General features: G+C 33.4%; 3 protein-coding genes across 3 annotated transcripts; 2 read left to right on the plus strand and 1 right to left on the minus strand.

Annotated features, from left to right (window-relative positions):
* The first annotated feature begins 2839 nt into the window (after positions 1-2839).
* On the plus strand, positions 2840-4884 carry LOC108987891 (galactinol synthase 2-like). The gene is made up of 4 exons (XM_018960946.2): positions 2840-3427; positions 3756-4076; positions 4190-4324; positions 4439-4884. Exons 1-4 carry the CDS (start codon positions 3092-3094, stop codon positions 4670-4672), a joined length of 1026 nt encoding a protein of 341 aa, XP_018816491.1. The 5' UTR covers positions 2840-3091; the 3' UTR covers positions 4673-4884.
* A 1787-nt stretch (positions 4885-6671) lies between these two features.
* On the minus strand, positions 6672-10756 carry LOC108987892 (trafficking protein particle complex subunit 4-like). Its single transcript, XM_018960947.2, has 3 exons — positions 10541-10756; positions 9760-9928; positions 6672-7178 (listed from the first exon to the last, which is right to left on the minus strand). The coding sequence occupies exons 1-3, from the start codon at positions 10598-10600 to the stop codon at positions 6982-6984; spliced, it is 426 nt and encodes a 141-aa protein (XP_018816492.1). The 5' UTR covers positions 10601-10756; the 3' UTR covers positions 6672-6981.
* Positions 10757-11920: 1164 nt separating this feature from the next.
* Positions 11921-13193, plus strand: LOC108987893 (ABC transporter I family member 20-like). Its single transcript, XM_018960948.2, has 2 exons — positions 11921-12089; positions 12711-13193. The coding sequence occupies exons 1-2, from the start codon at positions 11921-11923 to the stop codon at positions 12905-12907; spliced, it is 366 nt and encodes a 121-aa protein (XP_018816493.1). The 3' UTR covers positions 12908-13193.
* The last annotated feature ends 53 nt before the right edge of the window (positions 13194-13246 follow it).

The following is a 13246-nucleotide window of genomic DNA, read 5'->3' on the forward strand; positions in this document are numbered from 1 at the left end:
TTTTAAAATTTATATATTGACATGAATTGATATAATATGTTAAGTTGTAAATATATTTTTATTATATATTAGATTTAATGCATCATATGAAATCATATTAATTTATAAATTTATTTTTATGAAATATTTATGGCTATAATAATTCTATTTTTTTTAAAAGAAAATATTATATATATTTTTAGAGTCTACAAATCTCACACACTCCCTTGAAAAAATAATGGGATCTTCTTGCAAGTATCATATTTGTCTATTTTTTTTTTTTTTAAAGAGAATGTACAAAATTATCGCATTTTAAAATTGTAGAAATTATTTTCCTACTTTTAGCATAAAAAGTACCATTACTTTATCGGAGTAAAGACTGGGAAAATATGTGCATAATCCTTTTATAGTTAATGCACGCTTGTGAGATGGTGACAAACTTCGAATCCATGAATGAGTCAGAGTCTTATATTTTATATAGAAATATATAATGTACAGGCTTGTAATTGAGCTGACTCGATTTTTGAATTGCTGTTCTCGGCTCGACTCAATATACTTGAACTCAAGCTTGAGATTTTTTTTTTTTTTTTTTTTGTTCGAGCTTGATTCGATAAACTAAACTTTTAACTCGATGCCGTCCCATAAACAAGTTCGAGCCAAACTCGAGCTCAAATTCAAATTGTTTATTTATTTTTTATTTTTTAAATAAAATTTAATAATTAATAAATTAAATAAATAAAAAATCTAATATTAAATTTATATAAATAACAAGTAGGACTTCTATTGAATTATAAAATTTTAAAAAATTTATAAATAATTAATATCTAATTAGTTTATATTTATCCAAAATAACAATATATTATATGCCTACATATATTATTAATATATACACTTAATATAATATCATATATCTATTTCATATATAGCTCACACATACTAGTATATGAAATTATTAAATTTTATTGACTAGTTATTATACAAATTATAAAATATACTTATGAAGTATATTCACTGTATAGACATAAGTAATTAGATTACATATTTTATATTTAATTATAAAAATAGTATGCTTATATTATTAGTTAATACATATATGTATATATATAGGTGTATGTATATATTTATCAATATATACATGAGTTTTAATCGACTTATTTATTTATTTATTTTATATAAATAACAAGTAGAACCTCTATTGAATTATAAAATTTTAAAAAATTTATAAATAATTAATATCTAACTAGTTGATATTTATCCAAAATAACAATATATTATATGTCTACATATATTATTAATACATACACTTAATATAATATCATATATTTTTTCACGAGTCAAGTTCGATTCGAGTTTAACCGAACGAGTACCGAGCGGGCTATCAAAGAGATTGGTTCATTTATAACCATAAATGTACGCATTAGTACAATCATAAATTTGGTATACAAAACTAATCGTATTAAATTATAATTAAGTAAGCCTTTGGATATTGAGGTTTCTCTAGAATTCCTGGAATATTCTGCAGGGTATATATCTTCAAATCGCAATTATTATTTTAAATTTAAAAGTAAGGTTCAGCTATTATTATATCAGCATCTATAATTTCCAAATTTAAATACTTACCATTTTGTTATTTAAAAATATTTACATTATATGCCATTCACGTAACATAATTTAACTTAAATATAAATTTTAAAATTTAAATCTTACCATATATAAAGATATTTTATGTAAGGGATGGGGATTCGAATATGGTTATCTTATTTAGAGACTTATGTCATCTGATCCAAAGGTGTTTGTCAAATCTTACCTAGTTACCTTATATATAAAGATTATTATAATGAGTGAATTTTAGTTTTTTTTTTTTTTTGTTAAAGGGAAACTGTCATAATTTATTTATCAAGAAACTTACATCTATAAATAGATATATTCTGAGATGTTCTCATATCAAACATGATATCATAAATTAAAATAATATATTTAAAGCTTCACCAGTATACTATTTCATTTTATGACCGATTTGGTCAAAGATAAACGTCTAAGAGATAGCCCAACATCACCCTTCATAGAAGAAGATGACTCAATATTTACATATAAAAGTTCGAGAAATGAACTCTTTTTTTATTTTAATTAATAATAAGAAAATTAAAAAATAAAACAGTAAGATAAATATAAAAATGATGAATTATAATTTAAATAAATTCTGATAAATTTTAAAATCTGTGACAGAGTGTGAATGTAACATACTTATCTCTTCTTAACCACAAAGATGATTTATGAAATATCTGAGAGTGACGAGTCTGAGGATGTAGCGTGTATGGTGGGGAAGAGCTGCTGAATGGGACGTCAGATTTTGTATGTGCGACCATTATGTCATGTCATTTCATGATGTTTAAGGATTATCCGCCATTTACTGTCCGATAATAACCCACCCCATGTGCCATTGCCATGCGCGTGCTTTATGAGATCAAGATCCAATCCAACGGTGCGTATTGTTATCCTTGGAAAGTTGACCGAATGGGGGAAAAGTTTTCTACTTTTATTCTTTATATTATCCTGCGCTTTCGGGCGCCGTCCAATTCTTCTCTCTCTCTCACCGTCGGATCAAATCCTATGCCACACCTAGCGTCCGATCTTTCCTTTCCTAGATAGAATAAAATCAACTACATTAATTTTCATGGGGGATTAGTCTAACCGACGCCGTTTTTGAAGCATGATCGGTGATCCTACAAGATTGCCGACGAAATAAATTATTAATTATATTTATTTTAATATTTAATTACCCCTAATCTTCAGCATTTTACCTAATTAAACCTACCCTTAAATGCCTATATAAACCCCCGAGCACCTCAACCCCAAACCCATCCAACTTTCGAGTACAAAGCATTTCTTCTCAAACAAACACTTCCTTTCAACAACCACTTTCCTTTCCTTTTTCTTTTCTGTTTCCTCCAAACCAAACAACGCTCAAAACCCTTCTCTCTGATCTCAACAACAAAACATTCAATCCTAGCTATCAGTTTCCTCGTACCTCAAACATCAACACCCTTTACTATATATTTTTCTTCTACTCTAAACACTTCTCAAGTCTTTCTCCAAACCCCATTAATTTCCAATGGCTCCTCATGATATCACCACCGCCGCTGATGCCAATCCCACCGGCCTAGCCAAGGCCGGTAGCATGCCTAGCAGGGCGTATGTTACGTTCTTGGCTGGCAACGGGGACTACGTGAAAGGTGTGGTTGGCCTGGCCAAGGGACTGAGAAAGGTGAAGAGCAAGTACCCACTGGTGGTGGCTATCTTGCCGGACGTGCCAGGGGAGCACCGGGAGATTCTGGTGTCTCAGGGCTGCATAGTGAAGGAGATTGAGCCGGTTTACCCGCCGGAGAATCAGACCCAGTTTGCCATGGCCTACTACGTGATCAATTACTCGAAGCTTCGTATCTGGGAGGTATATACAGTTATCACACGTGTCTGCATGTCTTACACGTATTTTTTGCTCTTGTCACTTCTTTTTTTTCTTGTGGGGTCCTGACACGTGTAAATGGAAATTTGGGTAATTTTGTTTGAAGACGACCCTGTTAAGTTGGAGATATGGCCTAGATTCTTTTGCTTTTATTATAGTTGACCGACTTTTATTGGAAAACGTCAGTTCTTTTTCTCCTAGAAAACAAAAGATTTGATTCCTTTTAAAATTAATAGACAAGTTTGTCGTTTTTTTCACGATTTACTGCTTATGAATATCTCTGATTTTGAAGTTTTTGTGATGGAAATTGCAGTTTGTGGAGTACAGCAAGATGATCTACCTAGATGGAGACATCCAAGTTTTTGAAAACATAGATCACCTCTTTGATCTTCCAGACAACAACTTCTATGCTGTGATGGATTGTTTTTGTGAGAAAACTTGGAGCCACAGTCCCCAGTACAAGGTTGGCTATTGCCAGCAGTGCCCTGACAGGTTCAAGTGGCCTGCCAAGTTAGGCCCCAAGCCTGCCCTCTACTTCAATGCTGGCATGTTTGTTTATGAGCCCAACTTGTCAACATACCATGACCTCCTCAAGAAACTCAAAATTACCCCTCCTACTCCTTTTGCTGAGCAGGTAATTTTGAAGTTTGCATGGTTTTATGTTAATCATCTTTTGTTTCCAAGATTCATCACAGTTGTTGCTTTGTTTTAATCTAAATCTGACATGGGTGTTTATGATTCTTGCAGGACTTTTTGAACATGTACTTCAGGGATGTTTACAAGCCAATCCCTCCAATTTACAACCTTGTTCTTGCCCTGATGTGGCGCCACCCAGAGAACATCCAACTTGACAAAGTCAAAGTTGTTCACTACTGTGCTGCTGTGAGTATTCACTTAATTTGTTCATTACAACGAGCTCAGATCAATTTTGGAAATACTCCTGCTTTTTCTTTTTATCATCGTACTCATTAGTGTAAAACTGTGACTGGCTTTTAGGGATCGAAGCCATGGAGGTACACCGGAGAGGAACAGAACATGGACAGGGAAGATATTAAGATGCTGGTTAAGAAATGGTGGGACGTATACAACGACGAGTCATTGGACTACAAGAACAGTGTGGCTTCTGGAGAGGTTGAAGCAGGGGCTGAGCAGAAGAATCTGCAGGCATTTTTGGCGGCACTTTCGGAGGCTGGCGTTATTCCCTACATTCCTGCCCCATCTGCCGCTTAGTGCTTGTTGGATCTATATTGAAAATAGATGTCAATAGGAATACTAAGTACAGTGTTGGATTTTAGTTATATGCTTTGTTTTGGTCTTCGATAATTTTAAAGATGAAGACCTTCGTATACCTTTTTTTTACCTTGGGTCCTGTTTTTTTTTTTTTTTGTTCAATTTGGGTTTGCCTCAGATTCAAGTTTATGAAGAATACAAAAATTTCTCTCTCTCTCTCTCTCTCTCTCTCTCTCCTTTTTGAATGAGATCTTGAACTGTTGGAAGATTCATTGACTTGGGTTTTCCTAAATCACTAATTATTCTATAGACCTTTGGTAAAGAAAAAAGACAACGCCACAACAGGTTTAACCAAGTCGTGTATATGTTACATTTTTGGCTGGAAATGGGGATTTTGTAAAAGGTGTAGTTTGCTTGGATTCTCAAGTTTTACTCAATGTTTGATAAAAAAAAATGAACTAAGTCGAGCCTATTGGAAGCTCATTATCAAGAATAAATGAAGGGATAAAGTTAAAAGAGGTTGACTCAAATACACAAAATGACATAAATAAATAGGACTCAACTATTCTAAAGAAGGAAATGAATCTCTATAAAAGGAGAAACCTTTACAAATCAAGCCAAATTGTTAGCTCTCCCTCTCCAGAATTCTACAAGGACGATATCTTCTTCAAGATCTCAAAAATCCTATTTCTTCTACTATATGGAGATCAATGAAAGATCATGAAATACTATAAAATCATAGAAGATAGTGAATTTTGCCTCCAAATGACTCGTGAACTTAAGCTTTTATGTTGAACTAATTAAATCTTTGTATCTCCTTTTATTTATTATTTATTTCATGGATAAGCATCCGAGCACCATATCAACGCCCAAACTATCATTGTGGGTCATTCAACGGTGTAGTTAAGCACCGATCCCGTGAAAAAAATGCATCAACACCCAACATACCAAAGGAGCACTGCCAGAGAGTTTCAAGGATATATTGTTAGGGAGGTTGAACCTGAAAACCTGAACCAACTTGCGATGTATATGTCATGTTGCCACTTGCGATGTATAATGTTCTTCATTTGCTATGGATCATTTTGTTTCTCATCTACGTCACCGAATCGACGGGGTTGGATATTTGTTTTTGAATGTTTGACTTTAAGCAGAGTCCATGTAGGTGTTCTGCTTGGCAACCGAACTTATCCAATTCATAAACATTTACATCAGATTTAACACAATGACTAGTAGATCTGATGGTGATATATAGCTTTGAATTAGCTCCATAACCGAGAAAAAATGTACAGCTTCAACCAGTAATTTGGAGAAACTTAAGAGACCTTCATATCCTAATTTGAATCATTCCCATGGCCTCAGCATCACATGACATAATCCAAATCAACTAACCTTAGTCTACTTTTGTATTTTTCAACACAATCAAGTTCTAGAAGTGCTTCTTAGTCAACTAACTAAAATCCTAAAAATGGCTGAAGCAGAGATCTCAAGAGTGCTTTAAAATATTGATAATCCTTTTAAACACCAAGAATGATCAAAGTATCCTGCATCGTCTTTAGCCTGATTTTCTGTTTAGACAAAAAAGAAGAAAAAGTTGTAACTTTCGTTTGTCATCTCAGCTCATCTAATCATTACAATTTTTTTAAATTTCTACATAAAATAAAATAAACAATTCAACTTTTTCAAATCTCAAAACAAAAATAATATTAAAAAAATATATTATAATAATATTTTATTCAACTTTTAACTTTAATCTCAACTCACCTCATCTTATCTGTGAAAACAAACGAGGCGGATCATTAGAATTTTATTTCAAAAGATTTGAGCATATTTTCATTGTTTACTTTCAGTATGCTTTATAGTTGGAATACAAGATTCTGGACATTTTCTTCTGCGCACTGTAATGGACATTGGACTTCTTCCGTGAGAAAACTTGATAATTGATATTACCAGCTTGTTATTTCATTACATTGTTATCTTGCTCAACCCAATGGCAGTAATGTGAAATCCAATAACAAAGCACAGCCCATAAGATTGCTCAGATAGAGTATACGAGTAATACAAGTTCTTAACAATTTTGACAAGATGATTTCCAAACAATCCATCCAGAAGAAACACTCTCTCCATCGCTGAGTACACCATTCCTCACATGCTTAATCATCCAGAAATTAACATCAGCTTGTACTCTTAACAAAAAATGAGCTATCTTATCATATCAACTAGAAAATAAGATTGCTCTGATAAATTGATAATGAACATTAGACTCAATCAGATCAAATAACAAGTAGGTCAGATACAAGTCCCAAAGGAGATTATCGGCCCAACAAGGCAACCCGATCCTTCTGTACTGCCTGTGTTAGGTTTATATCAAAAAGCTCACACCTTATAGGCATCTCCATCTCATAGAAGGGATTCTTCAAGACATAATCCGTGTATAACTCATAGATGGCTTTCAGGAGACCTTCCATGTGCTGTGTATCAGGCTCACAGACCACAAAGAACTTTGTGCCTGGCAAGAAGTAAATTACTCTTTTAGTCAACACTTTCCAGAAAATAACATCAAATAGTGGCTAAAAATAAACTCTAGATGAATATTACTCCTAAAGGGCAAATTAGACTGTCATGACACCTAAAGCATGCTCCTATGCTCGAAGAGCATTTCAACAACAATGGCAGTATTGTGAAATCCATATAGCAGATATAGATGCCCCGGGTAAACACAAGCAGAACACCCCAACGTAGAAACAAGTGATAAATCTTCAACGAATTAACAACTGCACCCAAATTTCCCTTGTTCTGAAATATCCTAAGAACTCTTATGTGGAGATTAACAAAGAAGCAACTGGGAGCGGCTTCCTCTCATTGGGGACCCTCCCATTTTAAACGATGCGGTACCATGTGTGAAAAGTGACCCTATGGGTGAAATCTACCGCATAAAACAGCAAGTCAAAGCTTTGTATTTCTGCGCCTTGGAAGTATGGGTGTGTTTTCTGCAAAACAGTTAGAAGAAATGGCAGGGGGAACTTATAAAAAAAAAAAAATGGCAGGGGGATTAGAGAACGTTGGCCAAAGGTTCTGTTGTGGGTGGTAAGAAATCCACCACCAGATAATGACAGAGACATATTTGGAAGACTTATTGCAGACAGGTTTCCTGGCGATCAAATTTGGATTAAAGAAATAGCAGTGGGCTTACAGAACCGAGCAGTTCCACTGTTTCAGCCACATCCTGAAGCCAAGCAAAATTGGGATGAAAGAGGTTTCCACAAAAATAAAAACCAAGCGAAACTTTACCAAATCCCGTCCACCCACATGTTCTGAATTTAGAAACTCCCATCTCTCAAAGTCCCCACAGCACCAACCACCCATCACAATCAAACAAGCGCATCTTACAAATTCAATAAATCACCCACACTACTCCTTACAAATGCAAAGCAACTCAAAACTGCACAAACAGCAGCCACAAAATTCCCTTCAACAAAATCTTGACCATAAAACAGACAATCTCCTCCAGTAATCATAGCTTCCACTACCAAAGACATGTCTAGGCTTCCCAAAGAAGCCAGGAAAACCACAACTGTGATCCATTTGACCAAAGTGCCAGGAACCATCACTGCAAGCTCTACAACCATTAAATGCACCCCAAGAAGCTCAGAGGCATAAAGGGCGGTTAACCAGAAGGTGAGGAAGATGGCTGGGCTTGTAATTTGTACCAAGAAATGCATGGATTTAAGAAAATCCCATAAAAAAGAAAATCTAACAGCAGCATCTCTAATAGCCAAAACCCTCTCTCTCATTTCCCACCTGTTTCCTTGTTTACAAGGTTATTATCCCCTTGCTTCTCCAAGTTGGTCACACTCTCCAACCTGTCTTCCAACTCATTCACTGCTGATGTCACCTTCAATTCCTTCAACTAACGTTACGTTTGGATGTTAAACTGAGTTGAGTTCTTTATGAATAGTAGTGAGTTAAGATTGTAAAGTGAGTTTTGTGGGATCTACCTAAGATGAGTTTAAATGTATTTGGATGTTAAGATGAGTTTAGATGTATTTATGGAAAGTTGAAAAAGGTTGTGGGTCCCACGTGTAAAGAAGTGTTGAATTGAAAAAGGTTGTGGGTTCTGCGTGTAAAGAGGTTTTGAGTTGATATGAGTTTAGTAATTTAAGAGTTGGGTATTTGGATGTTAGACTTAGCTTAAAATTAGATTGAATTGAGTTGAATTCAGATGAGTTTAACAACCAAACAAACGGGGCCAAAACCACTCTATTCATCCTCTACTCCACATATACAGGCCATGCAACCATCAGCACAGCACCACACACCACTTCAAGCAAGGAGTTCCAACTGCAGTGAGGCAAGAACCTTTCACTGATTCGTGACTCAGCAACTCCACAAAACCCCTATCCTTGGCGCTTAGAAAATAAACCATCTCCTTGGCTCTTTTCAAGAAAACTACTAACAATAACTCCTCCAAAATTTACCTTTTTTTATGTGCCATATTCTTACCTGTTGGTGATTTTTTAAACACATGACATCCTCCAGTTTTAATTACGGGATGGGAGCCACTTGCCAAACAACCATCCTTAGTCTTCATAAACATTTGAGATGTCCACTTGCAACAATAGGTACCATTGGATTTTAAAATGTCCCATCATCAAGATTTCTTCATATAATTGAGTTTCAGTTAGTTAAACCATAGAAAAAAAATACTTGACATAATTGTGTAACTAAAGATGTACAAAAAGTACCAGTCCACATCCATATGAGGCTTATTAGATATGTGAGTTTAACACTACGACAAACACCCTCAGCTTCTTGAATGCATATTGTTGAATATTTTCATATCTTGACATTCACTAGATTACAACCTTAAAAGTAGCAAAGCCTGAGATGAAATTGTAATAGTAACAAAACCTTAACATTAAAATGCACGAGTTGGTGATTGGATGAGGCATATTACATTAATAATACATGGAGTACCAGTAACTACCTCTAGCTTATTGTGTGCAATATTTACTTCCATATCATTAATGCCCATTATAAAAAAACCTTAAGAATTGCACTTGTTTGATCCGTCATTAATCAGAATTTACCAGTGAGTGATTGGAAACAATGGAGATCAAATGTATCCGCTTCAAGAAGCTCAATCCCTGAACAACCAGCAACTGGCGATAATTGCTGAGAAATTGCATGCATCGAGTGCCATAAACTTGCCACTCGTAAGCTATCATTTGTGTCCATCCGTCCAGCAGATCCATAATCCTAATGGACGCAAGTATGTGCACACAAATTTTGTCAAATAAGCCGCATTCCCAATAAACGAAATCTCTTTTATTTCTTTTTTATATGAAACATTAAAATACTTCGAGGTAAAAAAAAAAAAAAAGGCACCGATCCAAAATCCTTATTCCCCACATAAAGGGCGACAATAAAATTTTGGTTTGACATACGCAATGCCTGATATGGAAGTTTCCATTGATTTTACATATAAAAACAGGTTTCCATGGAAATCCAGGAAAGGAAATAATTTACCGCTCGTTCACTAGACAAACAATCCTATGATCTGCAAATCATCAATGATCCCACAGAAAGTCCAGTCTTTCTGAGTAAAAAATCATATATTAATTCATCTAAGAGTTCCAGTCCAAACTTATGCAACTGAAAGGCTAGTCTTCTCGGTCCCAAAATTGGATGTAGTTTATTTGGTTTTCCCACATATCCTCCGCAACCAAACGTAAAATAAAAAAGCCTCGTTCAAACAGCTTTCTGTAAATCTTACTTTCTATTTTAAAATAAAAAAGAAAAATTTTCTGGGGAAACTAATAGAAACTGCCTCCAAGTCTAGCTTGTGAGAGAGAAACAGAAGGGATTTACCTTGTAAAAGATCAAGCCACCAGACTTGTTGATAATGTAGAGGCTGTAAATTGCTGCCATTTCCAAATGGCTTTTCCGGAATCTGAAAACAAAGAACAGATTGAAGAAACCAGAAATTATGAAAAAGAAAGAAGCCTAGATCGGTGAACTGTTTGGTGAGACCCTGCAGTTGACGATGGTAGATCCGACCCGGCCTTCATCAGCCACAAACTACTAAATTTAATTTACTTTTACATTTGTGTCGTGATTGATTGAATTATTTTTTTAATATAAAATAATTATTTTAACTAATCATATTAATAGAATTAATAAAAAATATATAAAAATAACTGTATATAACAAAACGACAAAATATAATAGGTAGGTATACATTAAAATTTTAACGGAAAATAATTTTATAAAAATAAAATTACATTGTTTAGTGTGGTACAATATATTATAAAGTTAATTTTATTGCTTAATAAATATAACAAGAAATTATTTCAATTTATAAATTTATTTTATAAAATTTATTTATAGCTGAAACACATCTCATTAAATTTTTTTTTTAATTTTAAATTAGATATGATATATTGATCCTTTAGATACGAGGCACTAAACTTTAATGTTTGGTACATCTAATTTCAAAGCTTCTATTAAAAAAAAAAAAATGTTTCAACAAACTTTGTTAATTTGACTCGAATGTGTTACGGAATTAGTAGATCAAAATTAAAGGATCTATCAATTTAATCAGCTGATTGAGATTAGAATTAACTTATATGTGATTCAACTGATAAAACTTGAGTCTCACATGTAATATTTAGAGTTGATAATTTTATCGTTGATGTTGTTATTCTCAATCATACTACTTATGTGGCGTGTTATGAGTGGTTTTATATATCAATCACTCAACGAACATTCATTTAAAATGTCTTATTTCAACAAATGTAATTGATGGTGACAAAATTAAGAATGATGATAAAGTATTGAATCAGCTCATTTACTTGCCAAACATGTTAGGTTTATGGATAACATAGTTCAATGGTGGTATTGATGCCTCGATGTTATTCATTTTCAAGTGATATTGGATATTGGTACGTAATGTCTTTGTTTGAACTCAGTTTTCCTTTATAAATGAAATTTGCTTATATTATAATAAATAATAAAAAAGAGATGAATAACATTATTATTTAGAGAGCTGCTACAGCTACAAAGATATTATATAAAAATAATCTCATAAATTAATGTAGTTTCATATGATTCGTTAGATTTACTTTACAATAAAATAATTTTATAATCTGATAAATTATATTAATTCATATCAATTTATGATATTATTTTTATACAATTTTTTTTTATAGTTAAAGTATTTCTATTGCCATCGAGTTTTACCATGAGGCCATGGGTGTGAAAGAAAATCCAGGGCGAAGGATAGAGATCAACAGGCTAAAGTTCACGTACCCAGGAATCGACGGCCATCCTCTGTCGGGGTCCACTCCTCTGATTGACGACTTCTATCTCACCCTTGATGCTGGTGATTGTTGCCTTCTTGTCGAATCCAATGGAGCTGGTTCGTTTCAACTCTTTTATTTCTAGCTTCGGAATGTTGTTTGGTACTCTGTTTTCTTTAATATTCTATGTTTGGTTCCCGATCAATTTGAAATTTTGAGGAAAAGTTTGAGTCGAAGATTGATGTATTTCTTCATCTGTTTGTCATTGGCTTTCTTTACAATAAATTGGGGAAACATTAAACCAACTATTATATCATGTTCAATCCTTAGTTCTGTCTGGTTACTATGAAGTTGAAGGAAAAGTAAACGTAGTTAGACCTAAAATAGGCATTTTAAATGAAAGTAACTTTTAAGGTTAATGTTTTCCGTAGTTAGTTTGTACTAGGTATTCTTAGAGATTGATATGAGCCTGAATTGAACCCCAATATTGATATGTTAATGATTGCATTATAACATGGCAAAAACCAAATTCTTTTTAGCCTCGTTTTGGTTGTTGATCGGAAGGAGTAAAAGAAAAGAGAATAAATTCCTCAGATCTTTTATTGTTTTGTTTCTTTTGTTGCATTTGCTTAGTAATCTACATGGAACAGTTGACTTATCAAAAAAAAAAATCTACATGGAACAGTTAAAAATAGAATTCTGATGGTGGGTTTGTGCTCGTTGATTGGTTGTTTTTGTAGGAAAAACTACAATTATGAAGATATTGGCTGGAAAGCACATGGTGGAACCCCATATGGTTCGCATACTTGGAAGATCGACTTTTCATGACACCACATTGACATCTTCTGGTGATCTTAGCTATCTTGGTTGGGAGGTTTCTGTATGTGTTTGTGTTTTTTTTTTTGTCTTAAAAGAATTAATGAGTTATAGTCCCTAAAATATATGCTGCTATTATTTTTATTTCTTTTATTGATCTGATTATGCTGTTTTTATGTCCAATTGAGATGCAAGTTTTGGTTAGATATTCTTAGTCTTTTGAATTTGACATTGAAGAAAAAAAAAATGGAATAATTGGTTAGTATACCAAAACTATTTGATTGGTTATTTAATTAAAGAATTTGGCATAAAAATTTCAACTGGATGGTATGTAGGCTATTCATAAATCCAGTTGGGATCAAACTCATCCATATCACCCTTGTTTTGGTAAATTTGTATATTTGACATTCCAAAATTTAATTAAACATGCAGAAAAAAAAAATCAAATGATATTATAAAA

The sequence above is a fragment of the Juglans regia genome, chromosome 11, assembly GCF_001411555.2.
Source record: "Juglans regia cultivar Chandler chromosome 11, Walnut 2.0, whole genome shotgun sequence".
Classification (NCBI taxonomy): domain Eukaryota; kingdom Viridiplantae; phylum Streptophyta; class Magnoliopsida; order Fagales; family Juglandaceae; genus Juglans; species Juglans regia.